Source organism: Meles meles, chromosome 6 (genome assembly GCF_922984935.1).
Source record: "Meles meles chromosome 6, mMelMel3.1 paternal haplotype, whole genome shotgun sequence".
NCBI lineage: Eukaryota > Metazoa > Chordata > Mammalia > Carnivora > Mustelidae > Meles > Meles meles.
Window position 1 is genome coordinate 65,679,165 of NC_060071.1, and position 12,706 is coordinate 65,691,870.

At 49.6% G+C, this 12,706-nt stretch overlaps 1 protein-coding gene across 1 annotated transcript in view; it reads right to left on the bottom strand.

Moving 5' to 3' along the window:
• Positions 1-1,732: 1,732 nt before the first annotated feature.
• Positions 1,733-12,706, bottom strand: part of VPS39 (VPS39 subunit of HOPS complex) — a 47,013-nt gene continuing 36,039 nt past the window's right edge. The window contains exons 13-25 of the mRNA XM_046009101.1: positions 10,044-10,187; positions 9,493-9,634; positions 9,262-9,348; positions 8,849-8,922; positions 8,401-8,499; positions 7,523-7,640; positions 6,893-7,021; positions 6,142-6,244; positions 5,860-5,905; positions 4,863-5,012; positions 4,565-4,699; positions 4,210-4,301; positions 1,733-3,449 (exon numbers count right to left, since the gene is read on the bottom strand). Of these exons, the coding sequence (XP_045865057.1) occupies positions 3,374-3,449; positions 4,210-4,301; positions 4,565-4,699; positions 4,863-5,012; positions 5,860-5,905; positions 6,142-6,244; positions 6,893-7,021; positions 7,523-7,640; positions 8,401-8,499; positions 8,849-8,922; positions 9,262-9,348; positions 9,493-9,634; positions 10,044-10,187 (1,395 nt within the window). The 3' untranslated portion in view covers positions 1,733-3,373. The remainder of the gene's footprint in view (positions 3,450-4,209; positions 4,302-4,564; positions 4,700-4,862; positions 5,013-5,859; positions 5,906-6,141; positions 6,245-6,892; positions 7,022-7,522; positions 7,641-8,400; positions 8,500-8,848; positions 8,923-9,261; positions 9,349-9,492; positions 9,635-10,043; positions 10,188-12,706) is intronic.

The window sequence follows — 12,706 nt, forward strand, 5'->3', positions numbered from 1 at the left end:
TGGAGGTGGGGTTTGGTGTGCTCCAGGAAGTGATTGGAAGTGACAATTCCCTCGAGCAAAAGACACCTCAGTCCCCCTCTGAGAGGCTGAGGAACTGGGACTCTTGATTCCCAACCCTAGCTCCTGGTTATCCTCCTGCTGCTTATGGAAAATAGATACCTGAGCCTCACCCTCTAGATGATTCCATTTTGTGGGCGTGGCTAGAACCCAGGTGTTATGATTTCCAACAAGCCTTCTAGACAGTGCTGACACAGCAGGTGTGAGGAGGGGATGGAAGATAGGAAGTGCTGCAACAGGGCCTTGTCTCCTCCAGCTAGAAAAGTCCTGAAACCATCTGCCCTTCAAGTCCCACCTTGCCCACAGCTCTTAAGCAGAAACATGGATATCTCTGATTCAGTTTTATCTGGACCCAAATGTGTTTCTCATCTCTTGTGACCTCCCTCATTTATTCATCAAACACTGACAGTGTGCTGTGTGCCAGACTTACACTAGGCCTTGCAACCAAAGGGGAGGAGGATCCATCTGTATCCTGAGGAAATTCACAGTCTCATGACTCTGTGTCACTTTTGCCCGGGGCCCTCTTCCTGGATCGGTGGATGTGCCTGGATGGTCCAGGTAGACAGGTAGGGATATCATCAGGTGGCATCAATACAGACAGCTAAAAATCGGGCCTGCCTCTCCTTATGCTACTGGAGATAAGGCTTTCGAGAGTCCTCTTTTGATCATCGTAAGCCTTAGGCTAGAGATGGTACGTGACCATCTGTGAACCACAGCGGTCTGGATGGCCGAGAAAGGCAGTTTCCAGAAGAAAAGATCTCTGGGGCAGTGAGCTGTTGGGAGATAATTTCTGTTCATGAACCAAGACTTAGTCATCTCCACTCTCCTCCCCCAGGCCTGAGGTGGAGACTAAAGAAAAACAACATCCAAAAAAGAGGTGATTCAACTCCAGAATGAACCCTGTCCGCACATTGAGATGAGAACCCCCAGAAAAGAAGAGGATGACTGCCATTGGCCGGGCCCCAAGGGGAGGACCTATTTCTGCTTAACTTGAGCACAGAGCCAAGACCTGTGCTGGGGTCTCAGAGAAGCCGGAGGGCCAGTGCGCTGGTGTTACCTACACACGGTGTGTGCAGGCTCCACGCTGGAGGGGCCCGAGTGGGAGCACGGACTTGCTGCGGCATACACAGCCATCTGGCATCCCATGTTCTGCGCTGTACGATACTGTCTCCTGGAAGTCACATGCCCTGTGCCTCCGAAGAAAACTCAGGATGACCACAGATGGCTAAAGAGAGGGACACAGGAGGGCCAGACTGCCTTTCTCGTGCTGGCCAAAATGGACCAACCTTCTCAAACATACTTGGGTCCTTCAATCCCACCAATTCCATACCTTTCACGACTCTCCCAGTCCCTAGGAGCTGCAGGAAGAGGCAGGAGGCCATCATATATGAAGTGCAGGGGGAAAGAGTTGGGACTAGCCAGAGGTGGTGTGTATCCCGCAGAACCTGGTGAGGCTGTAAATGTTCCATGTCCGCACTGTCCCACTATCGGCAGCCAGCCACAGCAGCTGTGCTGAATGGCACAGATTGAGACACACAGGACAGAGGTGTCATTCTGACTTCTTTATCGTTAATTGGCTTATTCTTATCAATCCTTAGCTAAATCGCTATCTCCTCATTGTTATTTACATCAAAATTCACAGGAAAGGGTGGGGAGAAACTCAAATAGGCTGGTATCTTATTTTATGACATTTATTATGAGATCCTCATGAGTCATTACAGAGCTTTTGTCTCTCGCCTTCTTCATACCTCCACAGAGAGCAAACGGAGGGAAGGAAGAATGGAGTTTGGGAAAATGGGGTTATGTATTCCAGGAGGAGGAAAACTCATTCTTTATTCTATTGCTTCAAACGGATGTGCCACACAAGTTGTGGGGATGGAAGATACAAACACAGCAAGCCAGGGAGACAGGGCTGGTGCGGTGGGGCGGGTTTCTGCCACACAGAGGGAGGGTTGGCCCGATGACTTTTGTGCTGCTTCCAGCAGAAGCTCCTTCCAGCTGGTGCCAACAGGTCCAAGGGCAGCATGGCTTCTCATAGGTGGGACATGGCTCTTCCGAAGCATTGCTCTGCCTTCCAAACCTGAGCAGAGTCCCTGCCTGCATGAGTGATGCTGAGGGCATGTGCTCTGTACTTCAGACTCCCCGTGAGCACTGTGCCTGGGAGGAGCCGAGTCTACAACACCCCCCTGGCAGCCTCCAACACCGCCCCCCGCCCCACGTGGCGTGGTGCTGCGGTTTAAAAAGAACCACAGCCTGTCCAGGCCAGGAGCCGAAAACACTATCAGGGCCAGGCACCATCACCCACCCTTCCCACCGTTAAAAACACAGCAGCATCAAGACTGAGTCTGCAAGACCCCAGGGAGGACAGGGGGCAGGGCCTGCGCTCCCGTAGGTCTTCTGCCTGTCATGCTGGGCCCTCCTCCTGGGTGCCTCCAGTGCCTGGGCGGGGAGGGGGGGTTCTCTGCCCCTTACAAGTGCTCCAGGGATCTGGCAGTGAGTTCCTTCATAAAGCCGGGCGCTGCAGCCGCCGCCACCTCCCACTGTGCTGTCAGCCGTTACCACACACCTCACCAGCACGCCCACCACCATCAGTTATCAGCGTATCCTGGAAACCGAGACTTCCCCTCACCTCTCATTTTACCTTGTTTATATGTCAGCTGTTCCCGGTGTGGGGAAAATGGGAGACAAAGCGTGGGGTGGGGGCAGTGAAGGGAGAGACTGAGGAAGAAAATCAACAGTGAGGATGAAAGGGAGACTGAACAGGACATGACGAGCGGGCAGGACTCAGGGGACAGGGGGCGTGGTGACTATGGAGAAATGACTGTCGTCACCTAGAGAGCCAGGGCCGGCCCGTGTGGCGAGAGGAGCTCTAGGACGGCTCTCCTCCCAGGTGCCAGGCCACTGCGCAGGGGGCTCAGTGCCAAGGCCTACATATGTCTTCATAGAAAACTGCATAAACAGTCTCCCGGTTACAGACACTTGAGACACTTTCTTTGTTCAGGTGATTGGTGTGCAAAGGCAGGACAATGCCCTTCCCTACCTCCTCCCGTCCAAGCAGGTAGTAAATTCTCGGAAACCGCCTGCAAACGCAAATGGTATATAAGGTGTAGCTAATCTCTTTTTCTATCAAAAAGCTGGTAACACCAGACCGCAAGTCTGATTAAATTCAGAGATGTTCCACAGCTCAAGGTAGCCAGGAGTGTCCAAATGGGGAGACAGCTGGTGGTGGAAACAGCCCCCCCTTCCTAAAGCCGGTGCTCCTTCCCCACTCTGGGATAGCTGACTGTCCATATGAAGAGTCCCTGGCATGCTGGGCTCAGGTGTCAGCCGGGTTGACCTCTTTGGAACAGAAGTAGTGCACGACCACTCCGTTGGGGTATCTTGCAAATGCACTGTGGAAAGGAAAACGGCTCAGGAGAGAAGACCACTTCTGGAAAAGGTGCCTTACTCAGGGCCCTCCCCAAAGTGACCCACCCTAACCACAAGGAACGGCACACCCCTAGGGTCTTCTGGATTTACACAGCCACCATCTCTGTCAAATAGCCAAACAGAGCACGTCCATGCAATCTGAAGGCATGGGAATGCTTCTTCTTAAGTCATCACTGTGAAATACATGGCAGACGGAGATGGTTCTGCTCATCAGAGCAAGTTTTAGACGACTTCAGACAATAGACAGCAGGTTAGGTCTTTCTAAAGAAAAGGATTCTTCCACTCATGTAAGAAAAGGGACAAAGTGCCCTGCTTTGCAAGCAAGGAGATAGACCAGAGTATATGCTCTAAACAGAATGATGCTGGCCCAGGATTTTATTCAAGTCATGAGGCAGCAGATGGAAAGATCTTTTTCTTCCTTCACAGGCACACCCCAAAAGATAAGAACTTTCTCCCACGTACAACTCATACACACCCACTGGTTACATCACAACGTCTAGGTGCCAGAAGGGAAGGGCTCTACAAGCAAGAAGTCAAGAGCCCGTGCCATACGCCGCAAGTCTTTAAATCCCTAAAGCTAACCTGCAACACACAACAGGACAGCTCTCTGGAAGCTCAAGAAGTAACAGGGGCCGAGACAGCCAAGAGCCATGTTTTCCCCTTCAGCTAAGGGCAGAAATCCATCCTGCGTGGGACCCACACACAGCTGTGCAGGAGGCTCACCTGTTCCCGATCTTCTTCTTACACACCATGCAGACCTTCTCCTCCGTGATGATGCACTTCACCTGCTGATGTAAAATCCGCTCTTCCTGGACCTGTGAGAGGAGAGTGACGGGGACAGAAGCCCCAGCGTCCAGCACACAGAACCAAAGGCAGAGGCTGGTGCTGTCTCATCCCCTAGCCCCCACAGACGCCTCTAATGGAAACACTTGCAACCAACTGTCAAGTTGCTTATGACATCAGTTTGAGCTACAGCATTAAAGGAACACAAAGCTCTGCTTTTGTCTCTGGGGAATATGTGGTAACTGTCTCATACTAAAGAAGTACAACCCCACCCTAGAGTCTGGAAGGTTCATACCCTCAGAAATTCTGCATGGAGAAGGTTCTTGAGCACTTGATTGAACCGTTTTTTTTGTGCATTTTCTTCCAAGACCTTTTCCAGAAAGATGCGTATATCATTAATCTGAGTGTTTGCTGGTAGAAGGTTGATGGCCTAGGGACAGGAACAGAGATGGGAACAGGGTGAAACAGAGCGAGAGTGAGCCTGAGGAGAAGCCTGAAGCCACACAGCTCTCCAACCTCAGTCCCTTTCTCTGTCCTGTCCTCTCTTGAGTGCGCCCCCAAGCGCCTCTCATCTCCCCAGAAGAGCTCCTGACCTTGGTGGTGTCCAGCTTGCTGTGGTGCAGCTCGAGGACCTGCAGGGCTGCCTGGAGGTTGGCTTGTGGCTCCAGCAATTCCAGCTTGATCGGTCCCAGGCAGTGCACACTGGGGGGCGACAGGTACATCCGGAGCAGGGACAGATACACCTGTCTCACACAAGTCACATACATCAGGCTGGTGGTAAGCCTTCCCGAACCCCCCAGCATGACCATACCTAAAAATAAGAGGGGTTGGTCTCTAGTAAGAGCTGCCCTGGAGCACATAAAATTCATCATTTTCCACATTTTAAAAGCTCTTGGTAAAGTCAGTCAACTGAAGAGGTAAAAAATTAAGGACTGTTTTTCATGAGAGAGAGAAAAAAAAACAACCCCAAATGCCTCACGTTTATTAAGCATCATACTACTGACAAAACACCAACACTGCAAAATGACTCAAAAAGATCCCTCCCAGGAATCTGGCTTTGAGGCTGACCCTATCCCATCTTGGAAGTTGAGGCTTAACCTGAGATGAAACACATCTTTCCTACTGGGGCCAATAACACAGCACTCAACATTCCGGGCTGGCTAATTCTTCTTTGAGGGTGGCCCGTGCACTGCGTAGCAACGACTCCAGCCTCTACCGCCTAGATTCCAGTTATCCCCATGGCCCAGGCATGAGAGTCAAAAGTGTGTCCAGACACAGACAAATCCATGTGTATTCTAGACAGAGCACAAAAGTGCACCTCCTTGCAACTGTCAGGACTTATTATACAAGCTGGGACTCTTCCAAAAGCGAAGGGGTTAGGGACACTACTAACCATCACAGTAAGCCAGAACCATCCCGAGCAAACCAGGATGTACGGTCATCCTGCCTCTCCTCAATACACACGTGCAGAATCAGGGATCTCAGCCACTCCTACCAATGTCCCCTGTGACTGCCCCCGAGGGGGTGGGCTGTGCTGTGAGGGACAGTGGACAGTGCACACGCTCTCTGGGGCCAGTGTTCACTACTTACATCTTTGTTGCCATCTCTGTTTTGGTCGTAATGCTTGTGGCAGTACCTGCAAGGGAGAAAGTGGTGAGACGAGGCCAGAGCAGCCACATCGAGAGAGGTCATCAATTCAGCCTGCGGGAGCAGCCTCACGATAGCGCCACAACTGGGGGCCAGCAGGGGAGGCAGAGTGAAGGGGAGGCCACTTGCTCTCCTGCCTCTCCTCCCTCTGCGGGGCCTGCTGTCGGGCTCACTGGGCAGTGTGATAGTAGTGGGGTGGGGGGCGGGAAGGGGGGTGGAACGTACTCCTCGGCCATCTTTGTGTCCTTCAGGATGTGCACGTAGATGAAGAGTGCTTGCTCGTGCTTCCCCATGCGGCCCAGCAGCAATGCCCGCTCTTCTAAGAGGCCTGGGAGGAGGAAGGAGCGTGAGTAACCTTCACCACCACTGTGTAAGCACAGGCCAGGAAGCTAAGCTGTTACACAACTGTGTGAAAGTATTTGTATTACTTAGGGTTTTTTTCTAGGAGAAAACTGCTAAAATTAGAAATGGGCAAAGGGAGCTATTTTAGAAAGTAATTTATCCCATCTTTTTTGTGATCACTTCTAAACTGGCTAAGAACTCTCATCCAAAGACCAAGTGCATAATAAGCACCCACAAGGCGCCAAGCGCTCCCGCTAAGGAAAGCATTTGGAAACATTTGGTCTCTGCTCTCCCGGAGCTCATCCATCACACAAATGTGTGTCTTTTTCAGACAAATGATGCCAGATTACAAATACTGCTAAATAATGAACTTGCCCAAGAACATGTGCTGATGCAGGAAACAGGTCTCAACCTGGCCAGCAACTGCCAGGTGGTTCACACCCAAAAGAGACTCTTCTCAGTCACGGTACAAAAGCGAGTCTTCAGATGGGACAGAACTGCAGCCCTGGCCTGAAACACGGGACTTTCTCCAGTCCTGACTTGTGGGAAGAGTAGGGAACTGGGGAAAAGGGTAGGATGAGTTTTTGCATTACCTTCTGCTGAAGTGGCTTCTGGCCATGAGCCAGACACTCACCATCAAAAGGAAAGTCACAGATGAGCCGGCCTGGATCATAGTAACCCGAAATTTCCAAGAACATAAGGAGCTTTCGTCGGTATTCTCCCAGCTCACCCTCTTCCTCTCCAGCAGGGACTGGAGTTTTGCCTTCAAAGGAAACCAAGCTCAGTATGAAAGGCTGCTGCTGGACAGCAATGTGGGGTCATTGAGAAAAACGAAAGGGATGGGGTTCATGATATCACCACAGTGATCAGAAAGGGCCCCCAAAGTGGGTTCCAGCTGGACTTTTCTTAGTTTATGGTCCCTGCTTGACCCCCAGAACATCGGCTTGAGATACAAAGAAAAACAAGCTGCACATATGTTCCTGTAAGCAAACCTGTTTCTTATCAGCACAGATGCCATCTTACAGACAAATCTGTTCCTTCCCCCTCCCCTAGGGGCGATGCTCAGAGATGCCCAGATCCAGACAAGAGCTCTTGACTCTGCCGTGCTGGCTCACTTAGCTGCCCTGGCGCCTCTGAGGAACTTCCCACCCACCTGGGCCCCGCAGAGGAGAGTAAGTTCAGCTTCCCTATGCCACATGGCACCCTCGGGTCCCAGGTCACCTCTAAGGCCCAGGGCCACTTGGCTTTCTACAAGAACTGGTACCTGCAGGGAAGGACAGGAGATATTCCTTCATCAGACCTTGCACCTTCTCACAGTACAGCTGGATCAGGCAGTTGTGGAACCGAGAGCCTGTCTCCTCCCAAACGTGGATGACATGTTCCTGAGGCAAGACATGGGTCTACCTGGTACCCTCTATGCTGTGACCCAGCTCTGTCTCCCTGTCTCCCTCACACTTTTAAGGCCCAACAGGTCCCATCCAGATGGTCTCCTAATGAAGCGATAGCTCTTTTAAAACCACCAGGAAATTTTGGGCTACAACCCAGAAACATCAGGGATTGTTTTCTTTTTTTTTTTAAAGATTTTATTTATTTATTTGATAGAGAGAGCAGAAGAGGGGTTGAGGGGCAGAGGGAGAAGGAGAAGCAGACTCCCCACTGAGCAGGGAGCCCAAGGGACCCTGGATCATGACTTGAGCTGAACGCAGATGCTTAACTGACAGCCACCCAGGTGCCCCACGGATTATTTTCTTGATTTGTAGTCTAAGCTCCTTTATTAACTTTGTCCCATAATCCTCTAAACTCTCACATCTGCCCACGCAACCAATTTGGTTGCCCTGTGGTCCTGGCTGAATCAATGGCCATATAAACATGGCTTTGAGAGGTTTTTCTCCAACGCCATTCTCTTCTATCCCTCTGTACTTTATCTAGATTTAGAAGGCATTCATCAAAAGTAACATTTCCAAGTTGATCTACCAAGATCTTTCTTCAGAGGAGGCAGAAATAATCTTCCTTAAATTTCTACCAGTCCCCAGGTGAATAAACCCCAATCTGAATTGCCCAGTATTGAATTGCCCAATTGCCCCATGTGGTCCTGGATCCCACATTTAAAGGTTTTTAGTTCAGACCAAAACAAGATCTTACCAGATAAGGAATAGCCAGACCCTTAAAATTCTCCACCAAGAAGCCGAGCACTCGGTCCCGTGGCAGAGACTCCACCTCCGGAAGGTCTTCGGTAAAGATCTGCGGGAACAAAGTGGAGTTCCAGAAGCGGAACCATCTGACTGCAGTGCTGCCAACCACACATGCACACACGGACACAGTGGAGGCTCAAGTGGACTTCTGAAGGGGGAAGGGTCTACCAGATGGCACCTGTGTGCCATCTGCAGCACACACTAGGTTGCAGGCGCTGGTCTCCTGACATTTGTGAAGTCTCTCTCCGCTACATTACACCATTGTCTCCTATTTCCCAGGCTACTCTGAATGCCAGAGAAACTGCATGAATCCTCCCCCCACCTCTACCCACCACTGTCTAAGTAGAATTAGGACCCAGTGTGGTACTAGATAAGTCCAAGAGATCCCCGTGACCTACCTTCAGGCCATCCTCTGGGAAGTCTCGCAGCACCCATACAGAGTAGGAAAAAATCAAATGCAGGTTTTCTGTGCCTGGAGGGAAAAGACTGGTTGGCAGGTGAGGCCCACCCTGACCATAGGACTGCAAAGGCAGGTGCAAAGGTTGCCCCTGAATTTACCTTCCAGGGGAGATGGTTCTGTCCAAACACCAGTTACTCAGGGGTACATGCCCCTACTGGGCCGGTTACATGCTAAAGGGCTGTCACAGTTCCACCATGGGGGTGGGGTGGGGACTCTGACCCCAAGTGGAGAAACAAAGCTGGGTGAGCACAAGAGAGGGAGAGTCCTGACCCGCCAGAATCAGAAATGGAGGGAGATCAGGTCCATTTCAACACAATCCTTTCCCCCTTCCCTTTCAAAAGTTGGTCTCACCAAGATGCTGCAGATACTGCACTGTCCTCTCGTGGCCTTTCAGAGGCGAGTTTGCTTTCTTGGACTGGTCTACCAGCACCTGCAGAGCTGGCCAGGAAGCCCCCCACCAACCAAAAAGTCATTAGCCTCTTCCAGGAAATACATGCCCACGGGAGAGTCACCATACTTCAGTGGGTTGCCCCTCTCCACAGACCAGACACCCTCCCAGAGCTGAGCCCCTACTCCGGCCACCTTTCTCGTGAAGCCCCTTCTTCTCATACAGGATGATCAGCTCGCTGTACTTGTGCGCCTTCTTCAGCACGTGCTCACTCTCCTCGATGTGGCAGTGGTTGTTCTCCAGGCGGAGCAGAGGGGCCACCAGGGCCACGTTCGTCTGCAGAGGAAGCACGACTTCTGTGGCAACCGTGTCGTGAAGGGACATCCCTACCCCCCACCCAGCCCAGGCCTGCTTCAGGCAGGAAGGCCACGGACGGAACATAAGCCAGAGAAGGCCAACTAACCCTTTCCAGGACTCCAGGGAACGGGGGGAAGAAAACACTGTCCCTGTTCACCCTGTAGCACCAACCCCAGTCTTACCAGAGAAGACCAGCCCACTGCAAATTCCGGGGCAATTATCTTGCCTTAACCTTTTAATTTCCAGAAGCTCAGAGGTGTCAGGTCAAGGCTGAGTGGTTGCCATCATCCAAGATATCACTCTTATTGATGGCAGGTCCCCCAAAGTAGCCCTTTCCCAGCTTCTGGGGACCGGAGCCTTTTGGGTAGCGAACGCCTGGAGAACTCACATGGAGGTAGCACTTGAGCAGGGTGGTGTCAATGATTTGCAACAGCTTCTTCTTGGATTTGATGGTGGGCGTGCCTTCCATAAGCGGGGAGGTGCTAGACTGGTGATCAGAGTCATTCAGCTTCTTTACCAACTGGCTTCGTTTCTGCCAAGGCCCAAAAATGTGGGTTAAGGCCAGGACTCAATCATCCTTATCACTTGGGCCACCACGTAATTCCAAATACTGCCAACACAGCTCATGCCTATCCACCCTGATCTCACATTAGCACATCATTTTGCTTGGGGATCAAAACAGATGAATGCCAAATTGCCACAGATCCAGTAACAATTATTTATCAGGTAGTTACTACATCCCAGGCACTATGACAAGAACTTTATGTCGTCCTACTGTAAACCTACAACAAATGCAGACATTACTGTCATCCCTGCTTTACAAGAGAAGAAGATAAGGCACAGATATTACATCTCTCAGAAGCAGCTGAGGCAAGTTTCAAATTAGGGTCTAATTCCAAACCCCATGTTCTTTTGTTTATTTATTTTTTTTTAAAGATTCTACTTGTTTATTTGACAGAGAAAGAGGGAGAGAGAGAGAGAGAGTGCACATAAGCAGAGGGAGAGGGAAAAGCAGGCTCCCTGCTGAGAAAGGAGCCCGATATGGGACTCGCAGGACCCTGGGATCATGACCTGAGCCGAAGGCAGCGGCTTAACCAACTGAGCCACCCAGGCGCCTCCCCAAGTTCTTTTATTAAAAAAACAACAACTGTCTTGAGATATAAGTAACATACAATAAAATGTACCCTTTTAAAGCATGAAATCCATTTTGACACATATGTACATGCATGTAACCATGACCCCCATCAAGGAACAGAATGTTTCCTATCACCCCAGAAAGTTCCCTTGGACTCTTCTCAAAGAATCCCAACCACCTCTGACACCACAGATCTGATTTCTATCACTAGAGATCAGTTTTTACCTATCCTAGAACTTCATATAAATAGAATCATCCGGTCTGTACTATACAGTGTCTGGCAATGCCCTCCATCTTATATGCTCTACCATCTCTCTGGCACAGGACTAGTTTCGGCTAACCTCAGACATTCCAAATGGCAGTAGAGGTCCAGGGAAAACGTGTGCTCAGAGTCCTAAAGCAAAGACACAGGCAATAGAGGGCGTTCTTCAGTGCCACAGGCTTAGGAGACATTCTGCCCCAGGAACGTTTCTCACTTGGTACAGACAGAGGCATGTCTGTGTGCTCCCCGCCATCTGCCAGCCATAGCTGGGTACCACTAGAGCACAATGTCAAGGAAGTGCTGAGGCTATGTGTGCCTGAGCAGACCTGTGGGACCTTCACCAACCCCGAAGCAGTTGACAGGTAGCCGGCCTACAATTTCCCAGCAGTATTTCTCAGTGTCTGCCCAGGGGACCCCCTTACAGAGGTCTTCAAAACACTTACAAGGAAAAAATTAACTAAGTTCTCTGACTCTGGGTAAGTGCCCAGGGAATATGTAACAGCCCAGTGTGACAAAAGTTTGGAGTGAACAGTCTTTAACGGAGACATTAGTTTTATTATTCACTTGAGAATTTCACTGATCTCTCCATAACAGTAAACTGTAAAACTTACATCTAAATACTCCCTCTAAAAAAAAAAAAAACAAACCATGTTATAGAAGAATATTTATTGACAGGGAAAGGCTTTCTCAATATACAGCTAAGTTTTTAAAAAGTAAGCTATAGAACAACTTTAGTTTGATATCCATTGGCAACAGTAACCCCATAAATAAATTTTATTTTTATTTTTTTAAAGATTTATTTATTTGAGCAAGAGATCAAGAGATCGCATGCATGTGAGCAGGAGGAGGGGCAAAGGGAGAGGGAAAAAAAGAATCCTCCAACAGACTCCCTGCTGAATGCAGAGCCTAATGCAGGGCTCAAATCAGAACCCCAAGATCATGACCTGAGCTGAAACCAAGAATCATCTACTCAATGGACTGTGCCACCCAGGGGCCCCAATAAATTTTTAAAAAACTGAATTCATGAATACATACCCAAGCATGCCTCAGAGACATTGTGGGTTTGGTTCCAAAACACTTCAATACAGCAAGTATCTCAATAAAGCTAGCCAGATTCATTTCTTGGTTTCACAGTGCATACAAAAGTTATGCTTACACAGTATGGTAGTATTATATCTAATGAAATAATGTATATACCTTAATTTAAAAATGCCTTATTGCTAAAAAATGCCAACCATCATTGAGCTTTCAGTGAGTTGTAATCTTTTTGCTGGTGGAGGGTCCTGACTCAATGTTGGTGACTCAGGGCTGGGGTGGCTGTGGCAATTTCGTAAAATAAGACAACAATGAAGTATGCCACATCAATAGACTCTCCCTTTTACAAATGATTTCTCTGTAGCATGTGATGCTGATAGCATTTTACCCACAGAACTTCTTTCAAAACTGGAGTCCATCCTCTCAAACACTGCCACTGCTTTATTAACTATGTTTAAGGAGTATTCTAAATCCTTTGTTGTCATTTCAACCGTTTGGCAGGAGTAGATTCCATCTCAAGAAACCACTTCCTTTGCTCATCTGTACGAAGCAACTCCTCATCCATGAGTTTTTCATGAGCTGGCAGCAAGTCACTCACGTCTTCAGGCTCCACTCCTCA